Genomic DNA, 23,625 nt, shown 5'->3' on the forward strand with positions numbered 1-23,625 from the left:
ATGGGTTTAATGGTGCACTGGAACATTCCTTTCTAAAATGCATTAAACGTTCGTTTACAAAGACGTGAAACTCACCGAGTGGTCAGGGGTGTTCACTGAAATGCTCACACAAAAATCGCTGCAAAAGATGCTTTCCAACAGCTGTTTTAGCATTCGTTGTTAACTTGTGGACCTATTTTTCCAAACGCCTCACACCCGTACATTCTTCCGCTTAGAGCTTGAATAATAGACACTCCAGCCCAGGTGGTGGCGCTAATCCACCATTGCCAATTGCAAGAATAGAAACAAAGTTCCCGGCGCGGAGTAATACCATACCTCACAGCACAACTAATACAAGTCAATGGAGTTGGCAAAAACTACGATAAAACTGGGGGTAAATGGCGGGATGCTTCAGCCTCTAAAGAGCTTTTGATTGGACAGAAACTTTGATGAGAAGCTGAAGTGTATGGTGATTTATTAAAAATTCTAGATTTTCTAGGGCATGTGCCAAATTTTTTAGATTTTATATACTTAAATCTTGTGTTTGAGAATTTTGTCAGTGTTTTGGACCATATCAGTTTATATTTATTCTTAAGTCAATGGTATTGATACTAAAGCAAACAAGTTTAATTTTCAAAGGGCTTATGTTATACAAAATCCACTTTTACAAGATGTTCGGACATAAATGTGTGTTGCACAACCAACCTACAATAAAAAAATCCACATTCAATTCCCATTAAAAAAAGCAAGGTCATTAGACATGGCGTTTTGATTTTCCTAGCAATGTGATGTCACACTGATAAAGCCCCACCCACAGCCACTGACTGACAGTCCTGCATTGCCATAGTTTCTGCCTTCAGTGAGCTGTTTCTCTGAGCTTTTTTATGAAATCAGCTTTATTTTAACCAAAAGCGCTCAGTGTCTCTTTTGATAAGGGATCAAGAGGCAGCAGCTCATTTGAATTTTAAGGTACACACACAAACATGGCACGTTTTTGCTTCCACCCAAAAGCGGCATTTTGGACATGCTATAATAAATGATCTGTAGGGTATTTTAAGCTGAAACTTTTGGATACATCTGAGACTTATTACATCTTGTAAAAAAATAATATGTGCCCTTTAAGCATTATAATCCACAGTCGGTCATAAGGAAGATTTGGCTAAATGCATTACTAGTTTCAGCTGCATATTAGATCAATACATGTCAAGGTCACATTTAATCTAACAAAAAGTATAATATATATAAAAAATTATGTTACTGTCAAGCAAAATACATGGCAAAACAAATACTTTTTTTCTTATAAAAAGAAAAGAATATTTCTTAATATTTTCTTGCCTAATATTTAAAACCTTTAGCCATATTATGTTATTGTAGGAAGCACATTTCAGCCTTTCTCTTTTTTTATAATTTGCTCTCTCTCTCTTTTCTCTCTCTGTGTGTCTCTCTCTCTCTCTCTCTCTCTCTCTCTCTCTCTCTCTCTCTCTCACTGTTGTTCTGTATGTTGTTTTTTGGTGTTAATATTCTTATCTCTGCAGTGCAATATGCAGCGCTTTAGGTCAGAATCTCCCACTTCCTCTTATACTTCATGCTCTTTCCATCTCTCTATCTCTCCACCATAAGTTATTGTGTGCATTCTGATTTAAAATCTGGGCCATGTCAGCTTGTTTTTTGGATTAGCGAGAGTCAGGATTTTAGAGATACTACGTTAGTGTGCCAATCACTCAGTCAACTGAAAACTATGGGTGAATTCCAATAGGAAGTTATCATCCCTATGCCCTATTCCCATCGAAGATCAGACGTGTTGATGTGTGAAGTCTGGAGGGACTTGCACAATTGTTTGTCATACTGTGGTCGATTAAAATACACTTGACGATTAGAGCAATAGGAAACTAGATCGACTGTTCATGCAGAGTCCAAAGTGTCCTAAAGGGCGCAAAAAACAGTTTGGATTTTTCCAAATGTAAGACATGTAAGGGGCTTTAAATACGATGAACATTTAGTTTAATTATTAACCCTTGTGCATTTTTCTAATTCACTAGCTTTTGTTTGGGATGAAAAATCTACCAAATTAAACTGCATTAAAAATGTATGACATGGAAGCATGGACTTTCATGCAACTGTTGCAGATGTGGAGTTATACACTGTGTCTATTATTCATTATTTTTCATTACGAGATAAGTTTAAATTGATATTTTTATCAAAACACCAACTACATTCACTTATTTAACAATCCCACTAGCATGTTATTCAGACAAAATAAAATATTTTAATTTGCGTGAGAAAGCTGACGTTTTTACGCACATTTGTATGTCATTGGCTATATACCACCGCAATAAAGGCTTATTGCACTATTACTGTTAACGATTATTCGATTGATCAATTGATCGTTAATTTAAATGATCATTGAATATGGGAAATTGCATAAATTGACATCCCTGTGTGTTTTCTGTAAAAAATCTACTCTGCATCAGATCAGAATTTGGTGTATTGTTGAGCTTTTTCCAGAATATGTGTCACCAAAGATTTGTCACCAAAATCATATCATTTGCTGAAACAGAGAAAGTTGTGGCCAAATTAAGACTTGAAAGCAACCCATAGTGGATGAAACATCCCCAACAATACATAAGGATTAATACTTGGCCTATACATTTTACAGTATTTTTTTAAAAACTATTTTTTCTTTTATAATTTTTATTCATGGCACCATGATACTTTGTTCTACAATATATCTAATTAAAAAACTCAGAGACTCATCGCCTATTAGCCAATCACTGTGTAAAATAAATAGACAAAAACAGAGGAGAAATTTTGCTGATAAAAATGTATAGTGCCAGAAATCTTATGTGACCTTCAAGAAAAAATGTACAAACGTTTGAACTGTAGTCCAGAGGGCATCCAATGTAGTCTGCCTTATACTGTTTGTTAGAAAATGAACTGTGCTGTTAGGCTATTATCATAACATAAAGTTATCAAAGGCAATTTAGCCTGTGCTCATATCCCGGTAATGGGACACAGGCAGCCATCATGCAAATTAGATCAAATGACACATTTGTCCTCATTGTTTCCCGATGCAGTCGTTGGGAGAGGAAGGTGTGGGCTGTAGATTTTTCTCTCTCTCTGGGTTGCTGTGTCCTTCTCATTTGTTGCCATTGGAGGTCTCTGTCGCAGTCATCCTCTCTGCTGTCAGGATCAGTTACTGTGATCTCTTGAATCATACGTTTGCTCAGCTTCAGTAAGTGTTTGTGTGTGCAGATCTGTCTTCTCCTTGTGACCATGGCAGAATCAAAATATCTCCAGATGAATGAAAATGATGGAGAGACAGGGCAGAGAGGGACTGATAAGCTACATTTAAACGTGGTTGTTTTGCATCACCAACATTGTGTGTTAAACGCAAGGATGCACACATCATATCTCCAAACAATTGTGATTTATAATATCTCTGTATTTCCCACAGTTTTTCTTTTGCATTGATAAAAATGATTGATGAGTTCCTATGGCTCAATTGGTAGAGGATTGCATTAGAAGTGCAAAAGTTCATGGGTTCGATTCCAGTAATGTGGCTGCCACATTTGTATTGTATTCAGGTCCAAGTAGACTCTGAGGAAAAAGGTACAAAAGTTGTAACTGGGGAGGAACCTTTTAAAAAGTACAGGTGCATATGCAGCTATCTTAAAGGGACACACATTTTCCAGCTCCCCTAGAGTTAAAGATTTAGCATAGCTTAGCATAATTAATTGAATCTGTTTAGACCATTAACATCACGCAAAAAAATTTTTTCCTATTTTAAACTTGACTCTTCTGTAGTTACATCGTGTACTAAGACAGACAGAAAATTTAAAGTTGTGATTTTCTAGGCAGATAGGAACTATACTCTCATTCTGGCGTAATAATCAAGGACTTTCGTGCCGTAACATTGCTGTAGGCGGTGCAATGATATTCCGCAGTGCCCGAAAATAGTCCCCTGCTATTGAAAGTTACCTACAAGTTTTAAATATGAAAAATATTGAAACTCTTTGGTTATTTTTTAGGTGTGATGCTAATGGTCTAATCAGATTCAATGGATTATGCTAAGCTATGCTAAAAGTAGTACCGCCAGACCCAGAGATCAGCTGAATGGATTCCAAAACAGTAAAAATCTAATGTTTAACTCTAGGGGAGCTGGAAACGGCTTTAACGGCTTGTTATAGTTCTGCGTAGGTCCTACGGCATAGCCTCAATGCCATAGGCTACGCGCCACTTTTCATTTATGCTTCTACATCTCAAAGTACATAACTGTACCTAAATGGTACATATTAGGACCTTTTTAAAAGGTACCGTCCCAGTGACAAAAAAGGTTCAACTTTTGTACTTTTATTTCTGACAGTTTGCTCAAAAGGGACCTAAGTTTAAATGTGATCCACAGTTGTTTCCCAATCCTCTTCACTGTCCTTTCTAAATAAAGGTTAAAGGCTCAAAAATTATATCAGTATCCTAATGTTTGGTAAACCTCCTTTAAAGACACACTATACAGTAATTTTACCTTAATATAACAGCTTCTAAGTTATTTCTGTGGTAAACAAAGTCATAGTAGGGCGAATCATCCTCCTGTTGAAGCTCGGGGAGGACGGCGCTGTGAAAACCAGCAATGCAAGCTTGAGAGGAGCGCCCTTGACAAATTTCGCGAGAATCACGACTTGCTTTACGGCAACGACGTCACACACGTTAGGGTTGTTCGACTTCGTGCGGCGCCGCTATAACTGACAGACGGATGACGTCAAAGTACCGCGAGAGCAAGATGAAATTACACTTCGTATGATTTTTCTAATCATTCTCGTGGTACTTTGACTTCATGCGGCTGTCGGTTGGACTATTAAGTAAATCTCTTATTTGTAAACTTGTTTGCGGTCTATGTTGCTGCACTTGCTAGTAGTATTTCATGCGATTATCATGACAACAGTTGTCAATATCTCACATAATGATCAGGACATAAATAAGCCTAGAGGTTGTAAATAGTGTAAACATGCACAATTTGCAAACTATTATGATATATCGCAATAATCATGTATAGTGACATTATAACGGCCAATGTTATGAAATAATCTAACGTACACAATTAACTTTGTCATGGCATTTTGTAATGTTTACATTACAATAAAAAGACACAAATGAAATTATGCAGTAGACATAGACTATAGACTGTTTACTTGTGATTTAGCTGCAATCATGTAAAAACATTATAAGCCAGCAGATGCGGTAGGCTACTTTATTATTATATGCCTACTCTACACTTGGAATAAACTTCTTATTATCCTATTACCGTCCTCAGTAGTTTAGTAGACTATGCAGTAGCCTAATATTTCTATGAAATTGTGAAACATTACCTGGTCATTATCTTCGGAAGTGTACAGAGTGGGGGTGGGAAATTACGACAGTTGTAAGTATTCCCCAGCGACTCTAGGGGTCGCTGTTTTACAAAAACGGAAAAGGCATATAGCGCCTTTAACCGGGTGACAAACTCTTGACAGTTGATTCATCCAATTCCTTTTCTGTGTACTTAGAGGACTTTACTAAAAAAGGGACCCACATTTAATGTATTCTGCCACAAAATGTGTATTTCTGAATGGCCTGAGGCTTAGATTTAAGCGGTTTTGAGGCGAAAGTATTTAATGAACGCATAATACGTGCCAAAAGCATTCGGTCAATAACATTATCTCAGTTTTAAGATGGCATTTACATCTAAACTCTTCATGTACTTTTTAATTGTATAATGAGTCATGTACATTGCAGGACCTTGACATGCACTTAAGAGATAAGTTTGTTCAACTGCGCTGGTTGTTTAGTATTCTGAACTCTCAGAGTGACACAGCGGACTCTCTGTACAGTTTGTCGATCTAAGCAGGGTTCAACCTAAAAGCTTCATCAGCTCTTCTCCTAGTATTTGAGGGTAAATCCACCATCTCCTTCACATTGACCCCACCTGATCAATATAGACACCCATGCACTCAATAACAGTCCCACACCAGGTGAATCAATGGATGATCACCGACACCCTGACACACATGCAGGCTAGTGCCTCAGGACAGCTCATGTCCTCATCTGTCCCCTGTGAGTTGTAAGACTGGTGGGGTCATTACCGATGTGATTTGTGTGGTGTTAGAGCTCAGTTATGAAGGATGAAGGTCATGCCTGGCAGTGACGCACTCCTGTGAACTCCTGTCAGACGTGTCCGTGCTCTCTGGAGCTTTGGGTGTATGCGTGTGTGTCCTAAGAGGCTATTGCTCATAAATACAGACAAAGGAAGTGCTGATAGTGAATGTTAATTAATACATTTATTAACCTGCTGCTAACCTCACTGCGTGATTGACACAACCTCCCCGCTCTGAATCGGCTGATAGCTGAAACTGAAATGCTGCATGCTGAAAAAAAGACAATAAGGTAGTAATTTGTCACACTGCCTTTCTTTATGCTCCGGACAGTCATAAAAATGTCATTTTGTGTCTCTAATTAGAGACAGACGGGAGTAAGAGATAGCTATAAATCTTGTGCAATGATTTTTTGGATTGAAGTTTTGTTTTGTGATTAAAATGTCATGCCGTCTTCTCTATGTTTCTGTCCCTGCACACGAGTGCATTGCTAAAACGCTGTCATTCTTTATTGCATGGGGCTAATAAAGCATGTTGCTACTTTTACCTGTAATAGGACAGGGCAAATCATTACCCCACATGTTTTTGCTATGCTCCCAAATCATTGTTACCTTTATTAGGCATTAGACATGATGGTTAGTAGTCAGTTTACCCAAAAATTAAAACTTCCACTCTCAATGTGCACTAAAGAAATTGGTAAAGGTGATATAAAATAATGTATTATATTTTAGTTTCAGGACACTTGCAATACACATTCTCAGGAAAAATAAGGTACAAAAGTTGTCACTTACTGGCATATTTTTGTACCAAAATGGTATGTACCTCTGAGGTAAGGCTGTGGCGATAAATTGCGTTCCCCATTATAAAGACCTGCCTTAAATCGATTCTGAATCACAAGGCTCTGATTCTGTGTTTCACGCACAACCTTAAACAATCTGAAGAACAGCGATATAAATATCCCTTTAGACATACTACTTCTACTTTTTGTGTGGCACAAATGGAGTTTCTACACGAGTGTGCCCTCTTGGTTTTGGATGTGGCAGCATTTTATCGTAATTCATTCAAATTCATTCATTGAGAAAATGCGCATTTGCAAGATTATGTCACTTCTTCTTCTTCTTCTTTGAGCTTATTGGCGGCTCGCATTCTTAAAAGAGCATTACCGCCATCTACTGTGGGTATTGGATCAGAGACACTATAATCCTTCCCCCAGACCACTCAGGACTCAAGCTTTCGATGTTGCTGCGTGTTCCAGCTCCTCCATCTACAGCTCAAGTCCGTCACAGTCCAGAGAGGATTAATAATAATAATAATAATAATAATAATAATAATAATAATAATACCTATATTCTATTTATTAAATTAGTACTATTTAAGAATTTAATTAATAAACTATCCCCTACCTCTAGATCCAGAAGCTTCTTTAATGTTAGTTGTTGTACACCTTTCTTCCTAAATTCTTCTATTAGTTTAGTCCTTTCCTTTATGTATCTATTGCAATTAATAAGCACATGCTCCACTGTTTCTCTAACTCCACACCACTCACACAATCCTGTAGGATGTTTCCCTATTACATGCATTGTCGAGTTAAGACCTGAATGTCCAAGTCTTAATCTTGATATAATAGTGTCTTCCTTTCTTCTCCCCCTCGAACTCCTTCCTCTTCCTACAATTGGTTGTATTGAATATAAATGTCTTCCTTTTTGTTCATTATCCCAATAAGATTGCCAGTTTATATTTATCTCTCTTTTTATTATTGACTTGAGTTCTGCTTTACTATACATTACTTCCATATCAATTCTTTCATTTGTCCTAACTTGTTTTGCTAATTTGTCTGCTGCTTCATTACCTAATATTCCAGCATGGGCCGGGACCCACAAGAATTGAACTATATTATTTGTCCGTTGCATCATATACATTGTCTGCAATATCTCCAATACAATATCCTGTCTAGTTTCAGATTTTTGTACTTCTAGACAACGCAAAGCTGAACTTGAATCTGAGCATATCAGAGTTCTATTTAATCCAATTTCATTTATTTTATTCATTGCCATCATAATTGCCATTAACTCTCCTGTAAAAACTGAAACATGATCTGTTATTCTTACCGCTTTTTCCACTTTTATCCTAGGGATGATATATGCTACCCCCACCTGACCATTCTGTGGGTCTTTGGATGCATCAGTGTACACCTGCGTATACTGTTCATACATTGATCCAATATATTCTCTTGTCATCCCTGCTTCATCAATACTCTCATTCTTATCTTGCCTTGATTCCAATAAAGATAGATCTATCTTTGGTTGTGGTAAAATCCATATTGGTGTTTCTGGTATTATTACTACTGGAATAACTCTGTACTCATTTAGTTTCATACTCTGCACTAAGTCTTTAATGATCCATCCAAAACTGTTAACTTTCCTTTTACCATGATCCCAGCATGTCTCAATTATACCTTTTGTCGGATGACTATCCTTCTGACCTTTAAGGTTCGCCCAGTAAGCCAGTATCAATTGCTTCCTTCTTAAACTAATTGGCATCTCTCCCATTTCCACCTGTAACGCTGGAACAGGAGAAGAAGGATAAGCCCCGCAACAAATTCTCAAAGCTTGTGATTGAATTCTCTCTAATTTTTCCATGTGTGTCTTTGCAGCTGAACCATATGCTATACAACCATAATCTAATATAGCTCTTATCATTGTTGTGTAAATAGTTTTTAATGCCAATCTATCCGCTCCCCATTCACGTCCTGAAATACATCTCATTACATTTAATATCTTCTTACATTTTTCCACCATCTTATTTATATGTATACTCCACGTAACTTTTGTGTCAAACCACATACCTAAAAATCGTATCACTTTAACTTGTTCTAACTCTTTATTATATAACTTCATTTTTAAATTTATACTTGCCCTTTTATTTGTAAAAAATATGTATTTGGTTTTTTCCACTGAAAATTTAAAACCCCATTTATACGACCACATTTCAACATTATTTATCGCTGATTGCATTTTATTAACAATATAGTTGACATTCCTACCTCTGAACCACAGTGCCCCATCATCTGCGAATAATGATTTATTTATACTTCTATCTAGCGATTCAAATACATCATTTATCATAATTATAAACAACAAAGGACTTATGACACTCCCCTGAGGAGTTCCATTCTCAATTTTCCCTTCTCTTGATATACATTCTCCTACTTTTACTTTTATATTCCTATCAATTAAAAAATCCTTAATCCAATTATACATTTTCCCATCAATTCCAATTTTATCTAACTTTATCAACAGACCCTCCTTCCATAGCATATCATATGCTTTCTCCACATCAAAAAAGACTGCTATGACGGTTTCTTTGTTTACCAACGCTTTCCTGATATCTGATTCCAACTTGATAATTGAGTCCATAGTTCCCTTCCCATGTCTAAACCCATTCTGGTATGGAGAGAACAAATTAATTTTTTCCATATGATACATTAAACGATCAGTAATCATTTTTTCCATTAGTTTACCCAAATGTGAGGTTAATGCTATTGGCCTATAGTTTAAAGGCGTTGTTGGTTCTTTACCTGGTTTCCTAATCGGTATTATTAAAGCCTCTTTCCAGCTCTTAGGTATAATCCCTTCTTCCCATACCCTATTATAAAACTCTAGAATGATTTTAAGAGACACATCACTCAACTTTTTTAACATTGCATAACTAATTCCATCTTGCCCTGGCGTTGATGCCTTTGTATTTCTTAAAGCCCTCTTTAACTCTGAAAATGAAAAAGGAACATCAAGTAACCCATTTGTAACTCTTTTTTTCTCCTTAATATATGGATACTCTTTCAACAATTTCTGTCTCATTTCCTTGCACTCCTTTGACAAATTATCTGAACTATTAATTTTTGAAAATTCCCTCTGAAACATTTCTGCTTTTTCTTTGTCACTTATAGCTATCTCTTCCCCAATACTTAATACCGGGTAATCATATTCTCTTCGAATCCCACTCATTTTTTTAATCATCCCCCAAACTTCCTCAATTGGAGTACTTTTTCCTAATCCTTCACAGAATGATCTCCAATAATCTTTCTTTACTTCCCTTATTATTCTTCTAGCTTCTGCTTGAGCTTTTTTATATTTTATCATACTTTCCCAATTATGCGTTTTCTTAAGATTTTTGAATGCTTTTCTCTTCCTCTTAACTGCTGCTGTACACCTCTCATTCCACCACGGGACTATTTTCCCCACCCTTTTCCCTTTGCTTTTTGGAATACAATCACTAGCAGCACTTTGTATCACTGTTATTAATTCTTTATATAACCTTTCAATTATAATTTCTTCCTTCAACTTAATCAATTTTAATCCCTCCTCACACTTTTTCCCAAATTCCTCCCAATCTGCCTTTTCATACCTCCATTTCCCTGTATTTACCTGCTTTACATTCCTTATACCATTATTTACTATTGTGCTTAAAACAGGATAATGATCGCTTCCAATTGTACAGTTTTTTAAAACCTCCCAATTTATTATTCCCCCTAACTCCTTAGACACAATTGTTATATCTATTGCTGATTCTTTCCCTGAATTTACATCTATTCTTGTACTGGTCCCATCATTTATACAGACCAAGTTCTCATTCTCCATAAGCTCTTCCATGACCAGACCATTAGTATCAGTTAACAAACCTCCCCATAAATTGCTATGCGCATTGAAGTCCCCACAAATTATAACTCTTTCCCCCCTTAAACCTTTTATAGCTGCCATACTTTCTAATATTAGCCTTTTACATGGATTGTAAAAATTTATTATAACATACTTCTTATTTTCATACCAAATTTCCACAACTATATACTCCATTGTTTCCCCTTTCTCCAAAACTCTATATACAATTCCTTCCTTTAAAAAAATTACACAACCTCCTCCTTTACCTTCTTCCCTATCTCTTCTTACACTTGTATATCCTTTTAAAACAAAATCTAATCTAGGACACAACCATGACTCTTGAATATTTATAACATCTGACTTATCTCTCATTTGGCTTATGTATCCCTTAAACTCTTGTCCATTCGCACAAAGGCTTCTAGCATTCCATTGTAAAATTATTAACATAACCCTATCCAACCCATACTTCCTGACTCGACTGAGATTCTGAACTAAGACTTCTCATTATATCTTCATATGTCAATCCCTTTATCTCTAAAAATCTTTCAGCTGCTTTAACAATTATCTGTAACTTCTCTGTTCTTCTTTCTGTTTGCGCTGTACAATTAATTACCTCTACCATGAATAGCACAACATTTTTCTTACTTACTATCATTGTATCCTCTGTTATTCTATGTCCTTCACTCCTTCCAATCCCATCTCTTTCTTTCCCATTCTCCATTTCATCTGTCCTATTTTGTTTATTCCTACCACTAACTACCTTAACTGCTTCTGCATAAGTAATGTTATTTCTTTCTTTTTCCTGTTGTATTTCCTTTGCCCTTTTCCTTGCCTCACAACCTCCATACGCCGCATTATGACTACCTCCACAGTTACAACACTTCAAACCTACTCCTTCTCCACACTTCCCAAATTCATGCTCCCCTCCACAACGCGCACATCTAATTTTAGATTTACACACTGAAGCAGTATGTCCATATCTCTGGCAATTATAACACCTTAAAGGAGGAGCTATATACTTCCTAACCGGATAACTGATAAAACCCATTCTAATTTGGTCTGGTAAATCTTTCCCTTCCAGTTTTAGCCGTACCGATAGACTGTCCACTCTTCTTCCTTCCCTGTTCATTTGCAACCGAACTGCATCTATAACCTTTCCTCCTTCTATGTTCTTTTTTAAATCCTCCATAGTTACTCCCAAAGGAATACCATTAATAACGCCAAATTTCCATGAATTCAGCCCTACAATTTTGTAATTCGATACCGTCAGTTTACTCACCGTCTTTATTTTTATGGCTTTGTTTTTTTGTTCCTCACTTCTACACCCTATCAATAAAGCACCATCTTGCAACACTTTTGCAAACTCTATTTCACCCACCATTTTTTTCAATTCATAAGTCAGCGCCAACGGATTAACACCTGAAACCCCTGCTTCTTCTTTGAACTTCAGTATTACCCTTAATTCACTCTTGTTCTTATTTCCCTCATCCACATCTTCCTCGCTTCCTAGTGAACTACTACTCTCCGATCTACCCTCCCTACCTTTTTTTCTCTTTTTATTCCCCTTTTTTCCCGTATTAACCTGTGTCCACCCTACCTCCATATGATCCTCCTCTACACCCGTGTCATCAAACCTAAATGTCTCTGATCCAATCCCGATACGATTTTCTCTATGTACATTATTTGTATTTTTTGTTTGTTTGTTTGAATTAGCCGCCATTTCATGAGCCGCCATCTTCCACTCTCTAATCCAAGCTCAGATTATGTCACGGTGATCCGTGTCATGTTTTGTGTCTGTTCTATATTGTCATCACCTGGACACTTGTTAATTATCACATCATTCATTCCACCTGTGTGTCATTAGTCTTTGTGTATTTATACCAGTGTTTCTGTCACACTCATGGCCGGATCATTGTCATTGCTTACCATGTCTGTTTCCTGTGTTACTTGTTCTGGATGTTACTACCGTAAAACTTCAAATAATAGCCCGGGCTTTTATTTTCCCAAACCTATCATCACACCAGGCGTCTAAAAGAGACAGGCGTCTATAAGAGACAGGCTTTTAATTTAATTGTTCCAGCATGACAGCAGGAGGTTACCACATATTACGTTTTATTTTTAATTTGAATGTGTTTAACAAATTAGTTTGTGTAATAACAACAGTCTTAAATTATTGGCAGTATAAATAAAGCAAACAAGGATATGTTTTTTTATTGGTTGTTAAGTGAAATCTTACCCAGATGCAACAGTGCTATTTTCTGATTGGCTATTGTGTAGCCTCTATCTCTTTTTTTGTATTGGCTCGCTCGACTAGAACTCTAGGGAAGACGGGCTTGATAGAGAGAGAGAGCAGTGCGGCCAGATACATTTTGGGCGCTGCAGAATATTAAATATGATAAATAGTGTTTCCGCGAGAGAAATACAATGTGTGGCGGGAGTGCATGCATGACAAAAGACTGAAAGCCCGGCTATTATCAGCGGCCTCAAAACACTACCGGCCCACCGGGAAAAGTCCTGACTCTCCCGATTGCCACTTCGCTACTGTCATCATCACCTCAATCCTGGCGACGAAGCTTGTTGTGTTGTCATAGTGATGAGTAAAGGAACGACTGCGTCTGTCACGTGACATCTACCGGTAAGCAAAAAAAACTTTAGCGTGTTCAATCTGCACCATAGAACTGTCTTAAACAGACTATCTGACGGGTTTTAGAAGATTAAATACAACCCGAAACTAAAAAACAGACCAGGCCTTTATTTGAGACAGGCGTTTATTTACCCAAACCTGTCGTCACACCAGGCGTCTAAAAGAGACAGGCGTCTATTTGGGACTCGGCTATTATTTGAAGTTTTACGGTATGTTTTTGCTACCCTGTTACTCCTCTTGTTTTTGTTTCCCCATTTTATTATTAAATGTTATTTATATTTTGAACTCTGCGTTTGCGTCCTGACTCCCGTCCCGTGTCGTGACAGATTAATGGTCACAGCCCTACTCTGAGGTACCAATATGTGTCTTTCAGGTGCCAATATGAATCTTTTAGTTACTTGAGATGTAAAGATTACCAGTTTAATAGTTAACATGCTCCCTTGTGTATTATGTGATGACAGTGCTTCACTGACTGAATTTAAATCCCAAAAAAATTTCACATTTAGAGTAGGAAAATCTGATGCATGTTTACCTTATATATTTTTTTTTTAGATAGATACATCTTTTCTATTCATTTTCCATTAAGTGAGGTGATCTGATGAGTTTAAAGCTCCTTTCTACTTTGTTTGTTTCTTCCACGATTGATGTGAGCGCAGGTGTTATGCAGCTTACTCCTGGGTCATAAAGTACACCCAATTTCACACAACATATGCAGACAAATGTCTTGTGTTTATATGAAAATCTGTTTTACTCACTTGTGTTTTATCTGAACTACATTAACATTGGCACATTTGGGGCAATGAGATAAATGCTCATGTTATTTATTTGATGTTTATGTGAACAAAAGTGCACTTGTAAAATCAATGTTAAATTTGGTTTGCATAAGTACTTTTTTACATTTCTAAAAATTGTTCACAAAATCATGTTAATATTGATAACAGTGGTGATTTTGGGCACTATACCATGTTGTCAAATTTTCTTACCATTTCATCTCTAGGTACAAAGTGTACTCTTTGAATAGTTACTGCCCCAGTGAAAACTTTTGTTTGTACCTTCTTGTACATTTATTTCTGGGAGTGCATGGTACAAGCCACATGAAAACATTTTCTCAATCTTAACAAGTTGGCTATTAGCATGCATATTACTATCATATTGGCTGTTAATTAGTACTTCTAAAGCGAATATTAATGCATGACCATAATTTACATCCCTTAATCCCCATATACTATACTTAATGTCTACAACAACTACCTTAATAAGTATTAAGAGTGAATATGAAGAGTTGGGTTCCAAAACGCAATAAACGCAATTTTCAAAAAAATGAGTTACTGCCAGAATCAGTATTATTACAGGTCAGTATTAAAAAGTAAATTCTTAATTTTACGCAAAATCCAACTTCCGCCGTGTTATTCTGTAATTTTTTCTCCCTTTTTTCCCAAAATGCAATAAACGCCACTCTCCTTTTTTACAGAACGCAATAAATCCGTTCCAGAAATTACAGTGCACCATTCCACGCAATGTAAACAAACAATGGTGGCGCGCTGAGTACACGGAGTCCTAGTTTTCCTCATCTACTTTGTACTTCGTGATCAAAAAACAAAAAAAAAATATTACTTTAATAGCATTGATAAACCTGTGATGGTTTTCTGTGACGGGAAAGAAACGTAAGTCATCAACATCTAATAATTTACGCAAGAGGCACTCGGGAGACGGGTGCTTGTTTGCCCGGGCCGACAGAATCAAGTTTCTGTCACGATAATGCATTGACCCCAGGGGATCTTATGAAAAACTTCATAATTTTACTCAAAGTCAACGAAAATCGAGCAGGACCAAAACATTTTACGGATGATCGCTGTGAAAAACGTTAAGCGACAACGTCAAGTATAACCGCAGCAATGACAGTGTTCCTAATATGACAAAGTAAGTGTTTTGATTAATGCCATTACTGTTAATATTTTTAATTAGTGTGTACAACTAGTCAACTAAATGAATATAACATGGCAAAGATGAATGCAAATTTATATAGGCTATTGATTCAATAGATTTATAGCATTTTGAATAAATATTGTCATGGATTAATTGCATTTTGTGGAAAAAATAAGTTTTTATAATAAATCTTTGAAAATCAAGTTATGGATTTTAATTTTTTATGTTTTTATAACCTAAAGATGCTATGTGAAAGTTTGTACAGAAAATAGTGGTTTTCATCTTGTCACTTTCTTGGCATAGAAAACAAGTTTTTACCGAAATTTGTCAAAATGGATTTATTGCGTTTTGGAACCAAACTCTTCATATGTGTTCTCCATAATAAAGTGTTACCGAAAATTAAAGAATGTGGAAAAATATATACAATATGAAATATGGAAATAAATAAATGAATAAACAATTAAATTAAAAGAGTATTTTATAAATTCTCAAAATAATCCAACAGTATTCAACAAAAAAGTGACAAGTATTACTTTCATCCTGACAGGAACTACTGACATTAAAACCCAATTAACTTTAATACAAAAAAACTCAGAGAAGGCAAACTTCAGGATGTGATACAGCACTAAATAACATATCGATTACTTATTAATGTAACAAATGAAATGAGAAACACAACTTGCAATAAGAAAAAAAACTGGTTCAGTAATTTACTTTTCATACTCGAAAAAAAGCTGTCCGGACCTACCCGCTAATAAACGATGAGATATAGCGCAATATTTGGGAGCTTCGTCAAGGGTTGCGTGCTGAACATGCTGTCATAGTTTGAAATGCAAATCTAGTTAGGGCTCTGAGAAAATCCCTTTGTAACTTTTGTCCCGTGTTACTTTCGCCCTGGTTCTCCCCTAACTAATAGGTAATTTGTGACAACCATGATTTTTTGCCATGGCATGGCAGGTGGTATTAAGGATTAGGACAATGTATAATGTACAAGTTATTTACAGTGCAATAATACTATAATGATCCTTAAAAATAACATTCATTTTCTTTTTGGGATGAGATTTGACCTTCACACGTTTTGGTGAAATTACATCTCTATATACTCCTCAGTATAATATAAACTATTACAGCTTCTGGCAATTTCTCATTTTTGACCCAGTCGTTGTGATGTGCACCCATCTAGTTACAGTGTTTTGTGATTCCTACTTGCATGTAATGAATTAGCTTTCATGTGTAACCTTGCGTCACGCTTCCTTCCCATACCGAATCTTATCACAGTCTGGAGTCTCTAGAGACCAAACGCTCATAAATCAAATCAGCCCTTGCCACCCAAACGCCCGTCTCTGAACCGTAGACCCTATTAACCTGCCCCTATCCTAATGAGTTAGTTAACACACTATTTTCTGTTAATGTAGCTTATCCCTTAGCTCATGTGCCTGGGGATTCCTGGGAAAGTGTGATAATTGGCCCTAGTTTATCATTGATCTCAGACTGATGAATGAGGCGAGGGGGACTCAATTTGTTTATGTCTTGTTTTGCTTTATCTTCCTGCCATCCCCCATCCTCTCCATCACATCTCCGCTGAAGGCCGGGGTCAATGTTCTGCTTCAGGACGTAAACGGGAACATTCCACTTGATTATGCCACTGAAGGGACGGAAACCAGCTACATCCTCATCAGACACCTGGAGGACAACGGTACGTTCCATAATATTCATGTTTTGATACTGTATACGGAACTAAAGGAATATCACATGTGATGGTGTGTGTGTATGTCAGGTTTGAACCAAATATAAAATGTATCTGTAATAAGTAAAAACATGACAAAGTTCTATACACTGGCATATATTTGTTCTCTTGGCTTTTCTTTACACATTTCTCTCCTTTTCTATATCTATATAGTGGAACAATTAATAGTAAAAAAACACTACCATTACATGTTAATAAAACTACATTGAATAAAATATAATTACATTATAGACCAATAAACAGACCTTTGGTTCCCTAAAAGTCCGATCGCATTTTTAAAGGCGGACCGCACTGCCTTTTATTGTCTTTATTTAACTTCAAGCACTCATAGCGATCCTGCAAAAATGGGTAGCGTTGCGCATAAACAGCGTGCATAACGCTCACTGCCCATAGAAAAACATTCAAAAAAGGCGCCTCCCACTGCCATAAATGTGTTTTGTGTGATCTGCCCCTAAAGAACCAGTCCAAAAACCATTTCTTTCTTGCCTTTATCCTCCTATTTCTTGACGTAAATATGGCCGCCGCCATCTTTGAGCTTTCCGGTTTATGACTTCCGGTGATCCACTAAAGCTAATGATAGTATATTGCGAAGGATACAAGTGTGCCGTTTTTACTGGCTGTTTAATGTTTATTATGAAATCCAGGAAGGCCGGCATAATTTGTGCAGTTAGGGGTTGCCATAATGGCTAATACAAATGCAGTAAATCTCCACAAAACATTTATTTTAACCATAATCAATGCACAAGAATTGAATGTGTATGTGGCGCACATGCAATCATGATCTGTATTTACAAATCCATCAAGTAAAACCTTTCATAGAAACTACCAGTAAACAATAAATACAATAATTGTTTAAAAACAACTAATATTATGCTTATAAAAATATGCTGATTTAGCTGATTTATTTATTCTGCTATTATATATTATTACAAAAATGCGATTACAGTACAGAATATATACGACATGATCTGCTTAGTTAATGTTTATAATAGTTCGTAATGTGTTTGGGAGTACTTTTGTTATGTTTTAAATGAAGAAGCAAATACTTTAAAAAGTAAGCAAATAATTTCATGAGCTCATGTCTCCACCTGGTGTGTTAGAAACAATGGAATAATTATTTAAAAAAATGAAAACAATACTCAATGAAGCTCGAGGTGTCGCCATAAACAAGTCCATTAAAAATTGTCTTTTAGAAAAAGCTCACACCAGAGGGACAGTTGTGACATTTTAACCCAGCCCCTGAAAAGTTAAAAACACGAAGTCTTGGTAAATTCCATGTACAAACACTCGACTGACTTTCCCATTGTAAAGATACTGTATGTCTCGAATTTGCGCATTGAAGACCCGTCACCTCCGATCAACAACACGAAATGATTGAAAATATCTTCATATGATGTATCAGGACACTTCTTAATTTCATCCTCACACTGGTTCATACATGGCAGCAGGGTTCTAAATTAACTTTTTTGATCACCAGCCAATGTGGCTGGTAACTTTCTAAAGTTACCAGCCAATCAGCATTTCCACTAGCCAAATTTTTTCAGGTGAAAAAAAATTACGAATGCATTTTTATTAACATTGTTAGTATGAAAAACACATAAAGTGAGGCTTCTCCAAGCAAGGCTCTCTTCAATATGACCTGTCTTGGCAGTTTTAATTAACGTTAGACTCTCTGATGACTTTGGGCACTCTCATGGTCCTTTAGCCCTACTGCCTCAACTTTAAAATTATTTGTTCCCACCACAAATTGTTCGTTTCGTTTTTTTCTTTCACGTACATGCATATTTTCAACATTATACAATGATAGCAATGATTAATAACTTATTTTTACAAGAATATTTTTACAATATTTGACTGCTATACTAAAATAATCTCAGTCATAGTTACTGCTAACTGTTTATGTATGTCCTAGTTAAACATTAGTAAACTAAATATTAATTTCACACATGTGTTGATTTTCTCAGCAACAATGCAATTCTATAGACTTGACAAGAGGTTCTCCTGAAATGTTTTCCTCTAATGTTTGAGACCTGACAGGGTGTGAGGATGTAGTTTTCTCTTACGTTACCTCCCTTAGTCTCATCATCTTTCCTTTCTGCTTCCCTTTCCCTGCTTTGCAAAAAACATTTCTGACGTCCACAGAAGCCAATAGTAATCGAGTCAAAATAAGATTAACATTATAATTTAGAAACTTAACTTTAGTTTCGTCATGTTTTTATAAGCTAACATAATCGCGTGACGTTGAATGCGGTTGTGCGTGGATAAACGCAATGACGCGCCGACATGGCTTTGTGCGTGTATGCATCAGTGCGCCTGCTGCATCGCTTATTCGCTTTTACAAGCGCATATAGATCAGTTTTTGCCGCTTTTATCTTTGTAAAGGAATGCACTAGTTAACTGCTAAAATCTTAACTTGAGATTTACACCGGGGCACAACAGATTTAGACTATGGCATGTGCCGCCTTCCTTGTGTGTTCTTGTGGATGCGCTCCGTTCGTTTCCATGGTTTCTCGCGCTGGTTTCACTGCAAACTGCGCGCAGCCAGTGGTGTATGAAACATCATCACGTAGCATTACGGTACAGTGTTCATGGGAAATGTAGGAAGTACTGCCAGAGGAATAAATGTCCGAGAACAGAGCATTATGTATCATGCATGCAATGCCTCATGCATCACCGGCCAAACTGGCTAGTAAGTTTTTATGAACACCCGCCAAAATTAATTTTAACCCACATTTGGCGGGTTGGCGGGTGTTAATTTAGAACCCTGCATGGCAGGTGTAGTAAATATTACCTGTATAAATCATATTTTATGCGTGCTCCCACTACACTGTTTTCTACCGACTGGCTTTGAACTGGAAGTCTCGGACCGGAAAGGAAATACGTCACATCACTTACAGTCTTGTTCAAAATAATAGCAGTACAATGTGACTAACCAGAATAATCAAGGTTTTTAGTATATTTTTTATTGCTACGTGGCAAACAAGTTACCAGTAGGTTCAGTAGATTCTCAGAAAACAAATGAGACCCTGCATTCATGATATGCACGCTCTTAAGGCTGTGCATTTGGGCAATTAGTTGAATTAGTTGAAAGGGGTGTGTTAAAAAAAATAGCAGTGTGGCATTCAATCACTGAGGTCATCAATTTTGTGAAGAAACAGGTGTGAATCAGGTGGCCCCTATTTAAGGATGAAGCCAACACTTGTTGCACATGCATTTGAAAGCTGAGGAAAATGGGTCGTTCAAGACATTGTTCAGAAGAACAGCGTACTTTGATTAAAAAGTTGGTTGGAGAGGGGAAAACCTATAAAGAGGTGCAAAAAATGATCTCCAATGCCTTAAAATGGAGAGCAAAACCAGAGAGACGTGGAAGAAAACGGAAGACAACCATCAAAATGGATAGAAGAATAACCAGAATGGCAAAGGCTCAGCCAATGATTACCTCCAGGATGATCAAAGACAGTCTGGAGTTACCTGTAAGTACTGTGACAGTTAGAAGACGTCTGTGTGAAGCTAATCTATTTTCAAGAATCCCCCGCAAAGTCCATCTGTTAAAAAAAAGGCATGTGCAGAAGAGGTTACAATTTGCCAAAGAACACATCAACTGGCCTAAAAAGAAATGGAGGAACATTTTGTGGACTGATGAGAGTAAAATTTTTCTTTTTGGGTCCAAGGGCCACAGGCAGTTTGTGAGACGACCCCCAAACTCTGAATTCAAGCCACAGTACACAGTGAAGACAGTGAAGCATGGAGCATGATATGGGCATGTTTCTCCTACTATGGTGTTGGGCCTATTTATCGCATACCAGGGATCATGGATCAGTTTGCATATGTTAAAATACTTGAAGAGGTCATGTTGCCATATGCTGAAGAGGACATGCCCTTGAAATGGTTGTTTCAACAAGACAATGACCCAAAACATACTAGTAAACGGGCAAAGTCTTAGTTCCAAACCAACAAAATTAATGTTATGGAGTGGCCAGCCCAATCTCCAGACCTTAATCCAATTGAGAACTTGTGGGGTGATATCAAAAATGCTGTTTCTGAAGCAAAACCAAGAATGGTGAATGAATTGTGGAATGTTGTTAAAGAATCATGGAGTGGAATAACAGCTGAGAGGTGCCACAAGTTGGTTGACTCCATGCCACACAGATGTCAAGCAGTTTAAAAAAACTGTGGTCATACAACTAAATATTAGTTTAGTGATTCACAGGATTGCTAAATCCCAGAAAATTTTTTTTTTGTACAAAATAGTTTTGAGTTTGTACAGTCAAAGGTAGACACTGCTATTTTTTTGAACACACCCCTTTCAACTAATTGCCCAATTGCACAGCCTTAAGAGCGTGCATATCATGAATGCTGGGTCTCATTTGTTTTCTGAGAATCTACTGAAGCTACTGGTAACTTGTTTGCCACGTAGCAATAAAAAATATACTAAAACCTTGATTATTCTGGTTAGTCACATTGTACTGCTATTATTTTGAACAAGACTGTACTTCCATGTTCGAGAAAAAGGTGGATAGTCTAAAAACATTTTTCCTCAACATAGGTCCTTTTGTAAAACAAAAAGGTTCTTTGGATGTAAATGGTTCTTTATGGAACCATACGGCCAAAACTGGTTCTTTTACAGCATCATGTCTATACAATGGTTCATGTTTTTCTTCATAGTTACCGTACTTTCTTTGTATATGGAAAACACTGTTTACCAATTTTACAGGGTGTCAGATTTTTTAAAAGCTTGACAGAAGTTTTTCCCCTTTAATAACAACCACTTCCTCAACTTGACATTTGGGACACATACTGCTTTTTATGTGTCTCCACATTTCTATTGTTATATGGTACAGTACAGTACATACCATCCTGCTGCCCAGCTGTTAACAGTCATCCATTGAGTCAATGCACATGCTGGATGAAATAAGAGTTACTTCAGGCTGATAATCAATCTATGAGACAGACACATTTCTCCGGGGCCGCTGTCAGACAGGACATTTATCATTACCGTCAGGACTGCCTCAAGACGGCCTTCCCCCTACAAATAAACAGACGCTACATCCTCCATTACTGACGATCAGCATGCTTTGGGTCTAATGGAGAACCGTGTGCAAATGGAAATCAGACAATTGAAACTGAACAACATGTCGTCCAGACGACTCATGATAGGAACACAGAGGAGGAATTTGGGAGATCTGATCCCATAGGACTGTTTGATGAAGTAAAACTCTGTCGTATGACGTCTGTTCAGATCTTCTCCTTCATCACACGAGTTTTAGCTGTACAACATCAGCACCTGATCAAATCCCACTGGGTAACTACAGTCTGTACTACTCCATAGACAAAAGACTTGTCTGCACCAGCTGTCAGCATCTGTCTTGGGATCTTTAATGTTTAGGATGTAATCACTCAGATTACGTTTACGTTATTCAAATATAGATGTGACTGCATTATTTTGTAAACTTAAATACGTTCTGATGCATCACATACAACAGCGAATGATTCATCTGTCATTCAACAGTTATGTTAAAACAAGCGTTTTACAATTTGTCATTTAGATATGCTTGGAAATGAAGACAAATTTGGGAAAAGTCAATGTATTTACATGCAAAAGGCTTCACTGAACATGTTGGTTATGGCTGGCATTTAGATTCAGTGACAGTTCATTTGCTTTGGATGAAAGCATCTGCTAACTTAAGTCTCTTTAATAAGATCATTTGTAATGTGTACCAGTAAACACTGACCTTCACAAAGCTGTGCCACTACCACAGACCCTGTGTGACCACGTGATCAATAAACACTAACTGAAAATCTATGAGCAAATATTGTTCCACTGTTTTAAAGGTTTATTGAAAACCTTTGAGTGAAACAAATCACATTTGACCCTTGCATTACCAGTAACAACAAAACATACACAATACAAGCCAAAACAGGGCTTAATGTCTAACGTTGGGATTTGCTACAGTATAGGGATGTGTTGAATAACTGAAGGTTTGGAGATGTTGCATCAATGCTGTTCGTTGAAGATGATACTTTGGGCTACTTTTGGAGTACCTAACTAGACAAAATTATCACAATGTGCTCCCAAACGTTCTGACCAGTGTATATTGTGAGTCACAGCCAATATAGTACAGCTACAGTGCAGTATGCATGTTTTAAATTTAAAGGATTACTCCACTTTAATAAAAAATCTTGATCATTTACTCAACCCCATGTCATTCAAGATGTTTATGTCTTTCTCTCTTTCGTCAAAAAGATTTTTCTCCATATAATGGACTTTAGTGGACCTCAATAGTTTGCCGTTTTAATGCAGCTTTAATGGGCTTTAAAAGATCCCAACTAAGGCATAAAGGGAGTCGCACACCGGACGAGAATATATATAGATATAGGAGATTTTCTCTCGATGATGAGGAGATAAATATGTTCCTGGATCTGGCTCGAACAACTATGCTTTTATTAAAATAGTGCTACATGATAATTATAATGTATTTTTTTATTGTTACATATATAAAGAAATGCATGCATTGAATATGCAGATGCCCCATAGAACAAGGCTGCCTGACA

The 23,625-nt window shown here is 36.8% G+C and overlaps 1 protein-coding gene across 3 annotated transcripts in view; it reads left to right on the forward strand.

The window, feature by feature from the left end:
• Positions 1-23,625, forward strand: part of myo16 (myosin XVI) — a 226,132-nt gene that overhangs the window by 61,996 nt on the left and 140,511 nt on the right. For all 3 annotated transcript variants that reach the window (XM_065292938.1, XM_065292939.1, XM_065292940.1), the window contains exon 5: positions 16,914-17,022. In XM_065292938.1, coding sequence (XP_065149010.1) covers positions 16,914-17,022 — 109 coding nt within the window. The remainder of the gene's footprint in view (positions 1-16,913; positions 17,023-23,625) is intronic.

This window comes from Paramisgurnus dabryanus, chromosome 15 (assembly GCF_030506205.2).
Source record: "Paramisgurnus dabryanus chromosome 15, PD_genome_1.1, whole genome shotgun sequence".
NCBI classification, from domain to species: Eukaryota; Metazoa; Chordata; class Actinopteri; order Cypriniformes; family Cobitidae; genus Paramisgurnus; species Paramisgurnus dabryanus.